At 42.4% G+C, this 13,960-nt stretch overlaps 1 protein-coding gene and 1 long non-coding RNA gene across 3 annotated transcripts in view; one reads left to right on the plus strand and one right to left on the minus strand.

Moving 5' to 3' along the window:
* Positions 1 to 4,343: 4,343 nt before the first annotated feature.
* Positions 4,344 to 10,591, minus strand: LOC146360036 (uncharacterized). The gene is made up of 3 exons (XR_014786922.1): positions 9,653 to 10,591; positions 5,482 to 5,721; positions 4,344 to 4,699 (listed from the first exon to the last, which is right to left on the minus strand). It is a non-coding gene; the product is annotated as an uncharacterized LOC146360036 (long non-coding RNA).
* TP53BP2 (tumor protein p53 binding protein 2) overlaps positions 10,370 to 13,960 on the plus strand; it is a 77,684-nt gene continuing 74,093 nt past the window's right edge. For both annotated transcript variants that reach the window (XM_084828688.1, XM_084828689.1), the window contains exon 1: positions 10,370 to 10,683. In XM_084828688.1, coding sequence (XP_084684814.1) covers positions 10,657 to 10,683 — 27 coding nt within the window. In that variant the 5' untranslated portion in view covers positions 10,370 to 10,656. The remainder of the gene's footprint in view (positions 10,684 to 13,960) is intronic.

The following is a 13,960-nucleotide window of genomic DNA, read 5'->3' on the forward strand; positions in this document are numbered from 1 at the left end:
TATGCAGATAGCCTATGCAGAAAAAGTGGACTTGTTTTTCTCAGACGTTTAGTTCCTTATTTAAAAATTGGAATTATTTTCAAATGGAACAGCTACATTTTTATACATTGTTAACTTACCCCTTTTCCCAATCTTCTCTCAGCACTCTGAATATCAGGATAGATCGCAGTACTAATGCACACTTAAGGTGCAATCCTATGCATGTTTGAACAGAAAAAGTCCTACAACTCCCAGCATTCCCCAGCCAATCATGTTGGCTGGGGTATGTTGGCAGTTGTAGGACTTCTTTCTGTCTAAACATGCATAGGATTGTGCCCTGAATGAGCTTATTTTCAGTCTGTGTTGTATTGTTCTTTTCCAGTTTGGATTGCATATAAGGATGGCAAAATAGTTAGGTTGGTATTTACATTAGTCTGTAAATGGAAACTAAATTTATAGTTTATATATAGTATATATAATCTACTATAGTATATTTGTTTTGTTTTCTTGCCTGAGATCAACATGGTCTACACATGCAACAAGTGCAAGTTGATTACACTGTTGGAAGAAAAGGTAAGAGGACTGAAGCCGCAAGTGTCGACCCTCCAGGGAACAAGAGAAGACAAAGAGTTCTTAGACAGAATGGTGGAACTACAGCAGCAAAGTGAAGTACAGAAGCCAGAAGAGCAACAGCAAGCTGAGGCAGAAGAGTAAAATCCTGAGGCAAGGAAAAATGAAGTAGAGGATACTCTTTGGAAAAGGGTGAGTTAGGAGCAGAAGAACTAGAAGCCACTCTGCACCAGTGGAAGCAGTAGAACTATGGAACCATTTCCAGGTACTTCAAAATGAGACTGGAGGACAGCCTGCAGAGGAAGAATTACAGGGGACCCCACATGAGAGCAAGCAAGAGGCCAAAAGTCAGTCAAGCAGAGGCAATGAAACCAAGGCCTACAACAAGAAGATTAGCAGTAGTAGGAGGAGGCTTCTTGCTGCGTGGGATTGAAACCCAAGTATGTTGCGAAGACTTGTGGACTCGCCAGGTATGCTGTCTCCCAGGAGGATGGATTAGAGATGTGACTGAAAGGTTGCCTACACTCATAAGCCCACTGACAGGTATCCCTTTCTTCTCATCCATGTGGGAACAAATGATACCGCCAAGTGGAGCTATGAAAAAATGTCAAGATTTTGAAGCTTTGGGAAGGAAACTCAAGAACTTAGGGGCCCAGATAGTTTTCTCATCCATCCTTCCAGTAGTTAGAAGAGGGATAGAAAGGGAAAGAAAAATACTCCAAGTGAATGACTGGCTACGAAGGTGGTGCCGACAGGAGAGATTTGGATTCTTGGACCACGGGCTATACTTCCTGGAAGATGAACTGTTGGCAAGGGATGGGTTGCACCTCACAAGGGCTGGGAAGAATGTGTTCAGCCACAGCATGAAGATCTTCATCAGGAGGGCTTTAAACTGGATCCTACAGGGGAGGGATATGTAAAGTTGGGGGTAACGATGGATGAAGGCTCATGCACCACAGTGGAGAGAACAGCTCTAATAGCACCCAATAATAGTCTTCAAAAATACGTAGGAAGAAAGCCAGACTATAAAGTGCATGGTCTTTGTTGTCTGGGAAACAAACAGAACAAACTTGGACTCTTAATACAGGAGGGAAATTACGACTTGATAGGTGTAACTGAAACTAGGTTGGGATGACTCCCATGACTGGAAAACAGCAATTGAAGGATATAACTTGTTCAAAAAGAACAGGAGGAACAGAAAGGGAGGTGGAGTTCCGCTATATGTTAAAAATACATATCTCTGCACAGAAATACAGGAGGATGAGCTTGGTATCCCCATCGAAAGCATCTGGGTTAAAATAAATGGAGCAAAGAATAAAAGGAACATGGTGGTCGGAGTCTAATACCGGCCACCCAATCAAGGAGAAGACGAGGATGAAACTTTTGAAAAGCAAACTGCCAATGTTTCAAGGAAGCATGATGTAGTATTAATGGGGGACTTCAATTTCCCCAATATTTGTTGGGAGACAAATTCTGCAAAACATGGCCTCTCCAAGAAATTCCTGACTTGTGTGGCAGATAACTTCCTCCTACAGAAAGTGGAAGAAGGAACTAGAGGATTGGCTATCCTTGACTTGATCCTAACCAACAGAGATGACTTAGTGGATAAAGTGGCAGTTATGGGAACTCTGGGGGAAAGTGACCATGTTATACTTGAGTTCTTGGTTCTAAAGGAAGCAAAAGCCAAGTGTAGCCAAACACGTAGCCTGGATTTTAGGAAAGCCAATTTTAATAAACTCAGAACAGAAGCAGCCAATGTGGCTTCACAAAAAGCTTAGAGATGACCTGAAAACAAAAAAGGACACATAAAGGAAGTGGAAGGAAGGCCAAGTAACAAAGGAAGAGTACAGGCAGGTAGCACAGAATTGCAGGGATGGCGTCCGGAAGGCTAAAGCTGAGAACGAGCTGAGGTTAGCGAGGGATGCCAAAAGCAACGAAAAGGCTTTCTTCAGATACGTGCATAGTAAAAGACAGAGGAAAGAAATGGTGGTTCAACTATTAAATAAGGATGGCAAAATGATAACAGATGACAAAGAAAAGGCAGAAGTGCACAATTCCTACTTTGGCTCAGTCTTCTCCCAAAAGAAGGTCTATGACCCCCTGGCAAAGGCGAAGTACAGGCTGAAGGGGCAGGATTGCAGCTTGAGATCGACAGGCATATGGTCAAGGAACACCTAATTACTTTGAATGAGTTCAAATCTCCAGGGCCAGATGAACTGAACTCTAGAGTAATAAAGGAACTGGCAGAAGAACTCTCAGAACCGCTGTCTATTCTCTTTGAGAAATCATGGAGGATGGGTGAAGTGCCTGATGACTGGAGGAGGGCTAATGTTGTCCCTGTCTTCAAAAAGGGTAAAAAGGAGAAACCTGGGAACTACAGACCAGTCAGTCTGACATCAATCCCTGGGAAAATTCTGGAGCAGATTATAACGCAATCAATCTGTAAGTACCTTGAAAACAATGCAATGATTACTCGAAGCCAACATGGATTTGTCAAGAACAAATCCTGCCAGACGAATCTGATCTCATTTTTTGGTCAGCTAACCTCCCTTGTGGACTGTGGGAATGCTGTGGGCATAATATACCTGCCAAAAGCTTTGCTGAAGTCAAAAGTGCCCCATGATATTCTGATGAGCAAACTAGCTCAAAATGGGCTAGATGAAACAACTATCAGGTGGCTATAGAATCAGACTCAAAGAGTGCTTATCAATGGGATCTTCTCAGACTGGGGAGAGGTAACGAGCAGGGTACAGCAGGGCTCAGTCCTGGGCCCAGTGCTCTTCAACATTTTTATTAATGACTTGGAGGAGGAGGTGCAGGGAATGCTGATCAAATTTGCAGATGACACAAAATTCGGTGAGATAGCTAATACCCTGGAAGACAGAAACAAAATTCAAAGTGATCTTGACAGACTGGAGCGCTGGGCAGAAAACAACAGAATGAAATTTAACAGGGATAAATGCCATGTTCTGCACCTAGGAAAAAGAAACCCTAATGCACCGTTACAAGACGGTGGATACTTGGCTCAACAATAGTACAAGTGAGAAGGATCTTGTAAGTGTTGTAGATCACAAGCTGAATATGAGCCAACAATGTGATGTGTCTGCAAAAAAGGCAAATGCTCTTTTGGGCTGCATTAATAGAAGTATAGCTTCCAAATCACATGAGTACTAGTTCCCCTCTACTCAGCACTGGCTAGGCCTCATCTTGAGTACTGTGTCCACTTCTGGGCACCACACTTTAAGAAGGATGCAGACAAACTGGAGAGGGTACAGTGGAGGGCAATGAGGATGGACTGAAAACAAAGGGGACTGAAAACAAAGCCCTATGAGGAGAGACTGAAAAAACTGGGCATATTTAGTTTTGAGAAGAGAAGAGTGAGGGGAGACATAGCACTCTTCAAGTACTTGGAAGGTTGTCACAGAGAGGAAGGCCAGGATCTCTTCTCGATCATCCCAGAGTGCAGGACACGGAATTATGGGCTCAAGCTACAGGAGGCCAGATTCCGGCTGAACATCAGGAAAAACTTCCTGACTGTTAGAGTAATACGACAATGGAACCAATTACCTAGGGAGGTGGTGGGCTCTCTCACACTGGAGGCATTCAAGACAAGGCTGGACAGCCATCTGTCAGGGTTGCTTTGACTTAGATTCCTGTACTGAGCAGGGGTTTGGACTTGACGGTCTTATAGGCCCCTTCCAACCCTACTATCCTATGATTCTACATATACTCTCTTTATATATGTATATTATAGTATATATAATATACTATAGTATATATAGACTAACAACAGAGTAATTTAAAAATTTATCTCGTGCTAAACATTTTTGCTTCTGCCCTCATCAGTAGCTGTGATGTTAAATGGATACCAGGAGTGGCAGTGTGCTGCTTTACACCTCTCTCTATATACACATATATAAGTAGTATGGTAAAACAGGATTTATGACACGATAAAACATTTGAAAAAAACTCTTTATCATGCTCTCCCTGCACTGCAACCCAACTTACACACATACACACACACACACACACTCAGCATGGGTTGAAAGTTAAAGCCCTCAGAGTGCCTTGTGAATCAGGCATTGGTGCTTTCTTGATCAGACCAGTTCAGCTGCATTACCAGGGTACAGATCATGTTCTGAGATGAAGTCTAGAAATTAGAGAAAAAAAGAGACTGAGTAGAGGCTGAGAGATATTCTGATATCAAGGAATCTATGCCTTTCTTGTTCCTTTGCCTCCCTCTGACTGCTTTTGTCTTTGCTGTTCACGTGTTTTTAATTTAAGCTCCCAATACAGTGATTACAGTGGTGAGAGCAAGCAGAAACACACAGGTATGCTAACTTCTATGGAGTAGTGGAAAAACATTTCACCCACATTCTTTACCAGGTATAAGAGTACTGGTATGATCTATTGGGAGTTCCTGCAAAAGATGTTTTGGTCTATTATCCTTTTGCACCATTCTGAAATTTTCCCCATATTATGCACCATCCTGGAATTACACCCAGTTGCAGCTCTTCAGCAGACTCCTCGGGGCTCTTTCCTGTGTCTGTAAAACAGTGGTGTTGAATAGCCATGACATTTTAAAATTATCCATGTATTGCTTACCCTAATGTTGTTAAAATTCGGGGTGTAACATTAGCTGTTCAAATAAATAAATGCCAGCTGAGTTGCCTGTCAGCCCAGCAGATGCAGACACCCAGCTGTGAGTTTGTGTTGGAAAAAAGCTAAAGTAAAGATAAAAATAACAAGATATTTCTATACAAACACTGTCAGATCTATTATACTTCTAGAACTCCATTTGCCTTCCATAGAGAATTGCTGTTAAAATGAAGGACTGCATAGACTAAACAATAATTCCTCAAAAGAATTTAGAATTATAGGGCAGATTAGAAATAAATAAATACAGAGTCACTTGAAGTTACACATACTCACTGCCTTCATAGTGTTAATTTGCTCACAGGATTTCATTGTCATCTTTGTCATTGTTCAAAACTGTTCTTGACTTTATTGCTTGCTGGGGTCCAGGTAGATGAGCAGCATTTTGTGTGAAAGACCTTGTATGACATGCCAGTGAGATTGAAATGTCTTCAGTTTAGACTTCAGGCACACAGCACATATTTTCTTTTTCCCTTAGGAGGGAATACCTAATCAGCACTGCAATGCTGATTCTCTCTAAAAATGAAGAAAACGTATTCTTATCCACCGTAGACTATGACAATCTACAGAACCCTAAAGTATATATCTCCTCCACAATACCAACTTCCTAAGCAAATCCCCAACATTTTAATGGTGATTATGTACCACAAATGCCAATTTAAACAATTCAAACCTGAAGGTCTTAGGATCATATTACAGTAAGGGTGCAGTCCTATGGGTTGCACCCTGGGTACTCGTAAACCCCCGAACTCAAAAGCTTACGAGTAACCTATGCAGAGAGGGATGCGCCTTGCACCTGCCTCTCTGCATTTTGCTTCAGGGAAGGGGAAGAAAGGAGGCTGGGGTGGCCAAAGGAAAGATCATAGGAATGCAACCCAGGTCTCCTTCCATCCCCCAGGAATACTGCCTTCTCCCCATCTCTGTGCTCTGTTTTATGACCGCAGATAGGCAGCCGGAGCAGTTCTCTCTGTGCTGGCTATGAGGGGGCAGGGAGCAGGCCTGTTCTGAGCCAGGAAACCAAAAAATCCTATGTTCCTCAGATGCTGCCTGGGGGACGTAGGATTGTTCCCTAAAAAGCCTCGATGTTCCTAGAACAACCAGAACAGAACTTTTCTAGTCTTCAGTTAACACACAAAATGTCATATTGTAGTGGGGAGTAGGGTAGATGGTGGACCACAAGTCCAAACATTCAACAATGGGCAAGACCATACATGCTTTCACTCCTTCCCACAGTATTTATTTATTTAATCAGTATATAAACCGGGCTGACATCTAGAAAGAGATCTCAAAATGGTTTACAAGACAATTTTTTTAAAAAGACAAAACAATCACACTTAAACATTTAAAAACAGAAAATAGAAAATGTCTCAGTTAAAAATATTTAAAATCAAAAGATAAACATCCCCAATTAAAACATTAAAATCAGAGTGCAATCAAACTGGGCAACACAATCAATCAGGGAAGGCCTCGATGAAAAGATAGGTGCCAGTTAAAGACCTAACATATGGCACAATTGGCACCTCCCACATATCAAGCGGGAGAAAGCCTGCCTCAAAGTTGCCACCAAATGGCAATCTGCAGGTTGCAGTATAACTATCAAGGCCTCCTCTGAAGATCTTAATGATTGAATGGATCTACACTGGGGAAGATGAGCTGCCAGGTAACCTGGTCCCAAGTTCAGAGCTTTATATGCCAACAACAAAACCTTGAACATACCTCAGTAACTAATAGGCAGCCATCTTGGCTGCTGCACTGTACAGTGCAATGTTTAACTATACAATCCAGATCAAAGTGTGCAAAAAGCAAGCAGAGAACAGATGCACTGTGCTAAGGTGCCAACAGAGCAAACAGTTCCAGTGAATCAAGGTGCATCCTACAGGTGAAGGCCAGACAAAGCCAAATACCACAAGCGTACAAATGAATACTAATGAAAATTAAGTCAGTACTTAAGTCAAGTCTAACTGGTGAAATTTCTTTCAAGCCCCAGATATCTGATCTGGTATGACAACTTCCTGTGTTCCCTAAATTGTACCCTCATTATCACTCCTTCTTTTAGGAAAGAGGATGTCCTGTGCATTGATGGGTTCAGTGACAAAGGCTGCCTTTACACTAAAGAAAAACCCCGCAGCCCTCCCATTGTGGAGCCTTTCTGCATTTACAGCTGGCTCCCAGATGGTGACCACATGATTGCTGAGAGGGGAAGTGTTTAATTTTCAAGGTTCCATAGAGATTAATGAAACAGCACCATCTAGTGGCTGTTTTAATAGCATAACAATCCGACTTCAAGAAATAGTTCATTATTCCCAGATCTTTTTGAGATGGAATAACCAGCAAATACCTCTGACCATGCCCTGGAGGTTGACGAAGTCATGAAAAGAACCCACAAACATCCATGAGTGAGCAATCTCAATAGCAGGAAAAAAAGTTCCATGTGAAGAAGCCCAAAATGAGAGAACAGGACTAGGTGACTGTTGGGGGGGGGGGGAGAATGAGAAAGATTTGGAAGTGTCATGGGCTTTTGCAAAAGAAAGGAAAGAAAGCCCTTAGGCTGCAATCTTATACCTAGTCTCCCAGGCATAAGCCCCAATGAACTCAATATGACTTTTAGTAGACATGTATAGGCTTGTGCTGTAAAGCTGCAACTCTATACCCACTTATCTGAGAGAAAGCCCTATTGAACTAAGTGGGACTTCATTCTGAGTAGACATGAATAGGATTTTACTGTAAGTCAACAAAAGTACAGAAGACAAAATGGGGAAAGATATTTGAATCTGATTTCAATAAACATGAGCAGTGAAAAATAAAAGCTCGTCTTGCGAGTCCCTGACTATGTAGAAGTTCTCAGTTGCATTGTATTTTAACTATTTTAAATTGTATTTTTTGTTTTTATGTGTGCCAATTTGGGGGGGGGGTCTTTTTAGGATAAAAAATAGGCATATAGATTATTGTATAAATAATTAGAAATCCCTACTTTGTATGATGGTGGTCCAGTTTCATTGTCCTACTGGTCAGCATAGGAGGCCTCAAGTTTGCTTAGTTGAGGAAACATTGAAAAAGTGGAGGGAGAAATCTATAAGAGGTCCAGGAAAGCTCTTCTTAGAACCAAAAAAGGTGGGAAAATAGAGCAAAGTAGGAATAAGTGGGAAAAATCAAGTTCAAGTTAAGACATACAGAGTTAATAATGCTTCAGAGCAAACTATGATAAAGATGTGGGGGGGGATGGGAATGAGGATTTTTTAAATTGAACTCTGTTGATTTTATGCTGGTTTGGTATTTTAGTTGGTGTTTACTGTTTTAGTTCTTGGGTTGTTTTCACTGTATTTTTAATGTATATTGTATTGTGAATGTATGTTTGTAAGTAATCATACTCTGAAAGGCAGGCCATAACTATATTAAATATATAAATATAAAAAGGTACAGTTTCAAGATAGATTCAAGAAAAAATTAAATAGTGTGTTTATACAGACATTAAAGATAACTATAGAAATGTTATCAAATAGACTGGGGTTTTCTGAGAGAATTGGTAGCTTACATCCAGAAAGCAGAACTATTAAAAATGAAAAGTTTCACAGTGCAATTCTGTGCAAGTTTACTTAGACATAAATCCCACTGTGTTCAATGGGGCTTACTCTTGGGTAAGTGTGCAGAGTCTACTTGGAAGTAAGCCCCACTGAATTTGATAGGACTTACTCCCAGGTAAATATTATAGGACTGCAGTCTAAGCCTTGTACATGTACACACATTGACAGTAGAATAGGGGAAGTATTATAAAGGGAAACAGATTTATAACTGAATATAAAAACAAACAAAAACCTGAACACACTTGCATTCATCTAGGAGAAATAAAGGTGCAAGCCTATGCATGTTTAGTCAGAAAAAAGTCCTACAACTCCCAGCATTCCCCACCTAGCCATGCTGGCTAGGGAATGCTGGGAGTTATAAGAGTTTTTTCTAGCTAAACATGCATAAGATTGTGCCTTAAGAAACAAATGATGTAGAAAGCAGCCATGTCTGTTCTGATAAACAAAAAGGAAAAAGAAAAAAAAAAAAAGCTCAGTGTGACAGTGCCTATTGACTTGTTTGAGCACAAAATATAGACTTTTAGCCCTTGAGTACCAAACCCATGTTCTTTTCGATATAGGGAAAACCAACAAAGAGTCTTGTGGCACCTTAAAGAGTAACAAATTTATTCTGGCATAAACTTCTGTGGACTATTGTCCACTTCATCAGATGCATGGAGTATTATGGAGAGTTTCAGGGTTTTTAAAATATAGTAAACAGAAACTTATGCTAGAATAAATCTGTTAGTTTTTAAGGTGCCACAAGGTTCTTTGCTATTTTTGCTACAATAGACTAACATGGCTACGCTCTGGAAACTGAAACAGGCAGTTTGGTATATGTGTCAACGTTGCTCAGACATTTCAGGTATGAGAAAAATGATTATTACCTAATACAAAGGTCACCGTCCCCATCAGGATTTTTACACGTCTCAGCCTGTGAGCATCTTCTTTTACACCTATTCTTTCACACCTTCTCTTAAAGGATATTCACCACTATAGCAATTTCCTTTTACACTGTGGAAGTCAATTTCAAATCTCCACCTGGCCGCGGAGATTCGGAGTATCTATTATTTTTGAATTCAAGGAAGGATGTGTCATAATGTCACAAGCCTATATCTTAAGGAATTATCTCTGCCACCGTCACCTGTGTTAATATAAAATGTTCTATTGGATTTATACTCAAAATGGTTTGTGTGTTGTGAGACTTACGCACACAAACAAAACAAAGGTAGGCGCAAAACACTCACAACCCGCAGTAATCTTGCTGCTCGTCAACATCTCCCGTTCAAGGAATTACATCGTTCGTAGCCAACTGCCGCGCGTTTTTACGGCAAGAAAAGTCCCAAGCACATGAACTAAAGCGACCAGAAACGTCCAGAGCTCCCAACAGCTTCTTAGTAAGTCTTTAGAGAAGAGGGTGGAGGGATGCCGCTTCCAAACTAACGGCGGGAACTCCTCCGCAGGCCCCGGGGCACCAATTCTCCTCACCCTTGCGGGAGGTGGAGGGGAAGACGCTCGAGGAGCGACGCGCCTCTTCTGGGCCGAGCCCACCCCGCTTTGGGGGTGGGGCTCGGGCGGGTGGAGCTCCGCTGCTCCTCCCTGCCGGGCCGGCGGGGCATAGTTTAGGAGCGGGCTCGAGGGCGGCGGCCGCTTGGTTGAGGGGAGCCGGAGCGGGGCTCTGAGGAGACAAAGCGCCGAGCGCGAGTGGGGCCGAGGTCTGAGGGAAACGCAGGCCGAGAGGAGCGCCGTCCGGCTGGCGAGCGGCGCGGGCCGGGCTGCCGCTCGCAACAGGTTCCCCGCCAAGCAAGGCAGGCCGCTCCGCCTCCCCGGGCCCCGGCCATTGGTCTCCTCCTCGGCCTTGGAGGGGGGAGAACCGGCAACGCCCGCCTCAATGCGGTTCGGGGCCAAGATGATGCCGGTAGGCGGGAGTGTGCGTTTGGGGGTCGGTGGGCGGGTTGTCTCCGGTGCGGCGAGGTCGCCGGAGCCGAGGCTGAGGGCTGCGTCGCCGTCTTGGCCTCTGCTTCTTCGGATATCTTGATACTTTCGGTGGAGCCAGCTTGGGGCTCGCTGGCGCTCCGCCCCTCCCCCCAGCCCAACTTCACTTAGAGGGAGAAATTGGCGAAAAAGTTGGAAAACGAGGTTTAGGGTGGAAATGTTAAGTTATAGCCGACGGAGGCTTTCGCAGTTTTTCGGTAGCAGTCAGTGCTTTTGGTCCCGGGGCGGGGGCGGTGGTCAGCTGCCCTCGAATGATCTAAGATGGGGCAGCTCAGTCTGGGGAGACGCAGGAAGATCAGCAAATGGAGCTGCCTTCTGCTCCTCGTAGCGAAGCGCGAGAAGAAAATGGAGCGCTACGCTCTAGTGCCTTTGGAATCGCTCGCTGACGAGGCTTTTTGTTTAACGTTTCCCTTTCCAGAAACCTTTTCTGATTTGGGTCGCTTCCTTATCGTCCCTGTTAAAAAAACACACACCAAAACACACACACCAAAACACACACAACCAAAAACTTCCCGACAAAACTGTACTTCTTCCTGCTTCTCCTTGCGGTCAGTTCAGTTAAGGAAATGAGGATTGATTATGAAAGCACCTCGTACAGAAAAGAGCTATCAGGTTAGTAATGCAAAAGCACCACTGCTAGGTAGGTTTGCCACTTTAAGTAGCGCTTGGCAGGAAAGCCTGAGTTGCAGGATGGTGGGGGAGCAGGTAGTTTCTCAACAAAACATAATAAAAGATGAAGGCTGTCTTCTAAGCATTTGAAGAGATAGATGGGGTTATTTATTTCCAAGGTTTTAAATGAAAGGCTTGCTGCTCTCCAGCTGGGTCCTTCTGTGTAATATGACTAAGATAGTATGCTGTGGGTGTTGATTACAAACCGTATTCCTGCCAATGCTAATTCTTTTGTGTTCTGTGGTGTTGTGGGATTTTTTGGTCACTGGCGTTCTGGATCAAAAAGCAGTCTTCAGTATTTCCTTACCCAGTTAGGGCAGAATTGTCTTCATTTGTTTCAGCACATGAGCATTCCTGAATGTCGTTAAGAAGTCTCATCATATATCCAGAAGTGCTACTTTCTGAAGTGTTACTTATGTCTCATGGACATATTTAGGCACAAGAGGAGGAAGTCTTTGTGCTTCTTACAAAATTAAACTAGTTCTGAAATATTCCAGTGACTGGAATTCCACTTTGGCAGGATCAGGTTTCATAAGAATAATTCATGGCTCCTTAACACATTATGATTGTATATGAAAAGCACTTATGCATGTGGGGAAAATACAGGAAGCCTGTGTGTAGAATGTCATGTGTAAAAGTCCTACTAATGATTTCACTGAGTGTACTTGTATTGGGAAACTATCACCTGACCTGTAGGTCTGCATACACGAAGCAAATTACATTAAGTTAGGATTTCATGGGTAATGATGGACACAAATGTTTTCTGTGCAGAAAAATCATGTGTGTGTTGACCCTTGTGTTATTATTGAAGTTGGATAAAATAATAGCTTTGCATAGTCTTAGCTCAAACAGCAAGAAAGGCTTCAGTCACCTCATGTTGTCACTTGGCCAATTTTAAGATTACAACTGGTCATTTAGGAACATTGGAAACAAATGTAGCATCTTGGATATTTCTCCGGCAGAGTTAGTGTGCACCCCCACCTCAAGTTTTCTTAGAATGTTTAAGACTTAGAATATATTGCTGAAGCTTTGAAATGATTATCAGCTGTTCATAGAGCATCACAGCTGTTTGCACAAGAAATGTATTACTCAGTTGTAAATGGGGAGCAGGGAGGGAGTCCAAAGGCTTTCTCCTAGCAAGCTCATCTGTTGTGGGGAACGGCATTTTCTTAGCGCTCAAACAGCAATGTTTGTTGCTGGGAAAATACTTTCCCATTCTTGTCTTGAATACTCTGTGGAAACTGACACAAGTGGAAACAAGTGGCAAACTTCTGACTCCCTATTCTCTGTGTGTGTCCCATTTTCAACATTTTTAAACGGGGGGGGGGGAATTAGAAAAGGCAGGCAGCTCATACTGACTTTAAAAATGTTGGCAGTTCTTGGTAAACACCAATAAAGTTATTCCTCACCCTGCTTACAAGTCTCTGGACACCCCGCCCCCACCATCTTCTAGAGTCCATGTGCCTTAAGGCTGGAGTGTAGATCTATCTAGTCATTTAAAAAAAAGTGAAACCGTGATCTCTTGATGTGTGGCTTTCATCCCTTCCATTGGGTGGGATAAGCCCATGCTATTTTCTCAGAAAATTGTGTTACAACAATCTTGAAAAGCCATTGTTCCTAGAAGGAGATCTCTAGGTTACTTTCAAGGTGTGTTAAGAAAGTTACTGGGGAAAGCAATTTCAAATTGCAGTAGTAGACTGACATAGTAATAGGAAAAGGAATTCCATTTGACTGTAAGTCTTGGATATCTCTTACTACATGTTTCCTTGTAACTTTTCTTATCAAAGTAGAGATGAGTCCTTCTGTAGTTTATAGAACAAATCAAAGGAAATGTTTGTTATTGAAGTAACTAATGATAGAGAAATTAATACAAACCCTTGATAAAAAATTATCTGCTTGTAAAAATGAATAAACAGGCTAGTAATAATAGGGTGTTTGTTTAAAAGATTATTCAATTAAGCTAAGGATGCGTGCTGTCACCTAGCAATGAAACCTGCTTAGGAGCATCCTTATTAACTAACCTCCTGTCTCTTATGGAACTTGCCCCAGATAATTTATGAAGCTGATTGGTGGGAGATTCAGGACAGATAAAAGGAAGAACTTCTTCACACAACACAGAGTTACTATGGAATTCACTACCACAAGATGTGGTGATGGCCACCAATAAGATGGCTTCAAAAGGAGGTTAGACAAATTCCTGAAGGAGGCGGCTATCAGTGGCTACTAGTCCTGATGGCTATATGCCATCTCCAGTATGAAACGCAGTATGCCTGTGGACACCAGTTGCTGGTGAACATGGGTGGGAGAGTGCTATTACACTCATGTGTTGCTTGTGGGTCTTCCATCGACAGCTGGTTGGTCACTGTATGAACAGAATGCTGGACTAGATGGCCCCTTAAATCCAGCATGGCTCTTCTTATGTTCTTATTTAACATTATTAGTCCATATTAACCATCTTTTGTACACATAACCAGGATGATTGGCAACTGGTGTAAGTGTGGATTTTCTCACTTTCAATTAATATTTATAGA

Source organism: Heloderma suspectum, chromosome 1 (genome assembly GCF_057233095.1).
Source record: "Heloderma suspectum isolate Gila_16-S chromosome 1, 16-S_ref, whole genome shotgun sequence".
NCBI lineage: Eukaryota > Metazoa > Chordata > Lepidosauria > Squamata > Helodermatidae > Heloderma > Heloderma suspectum.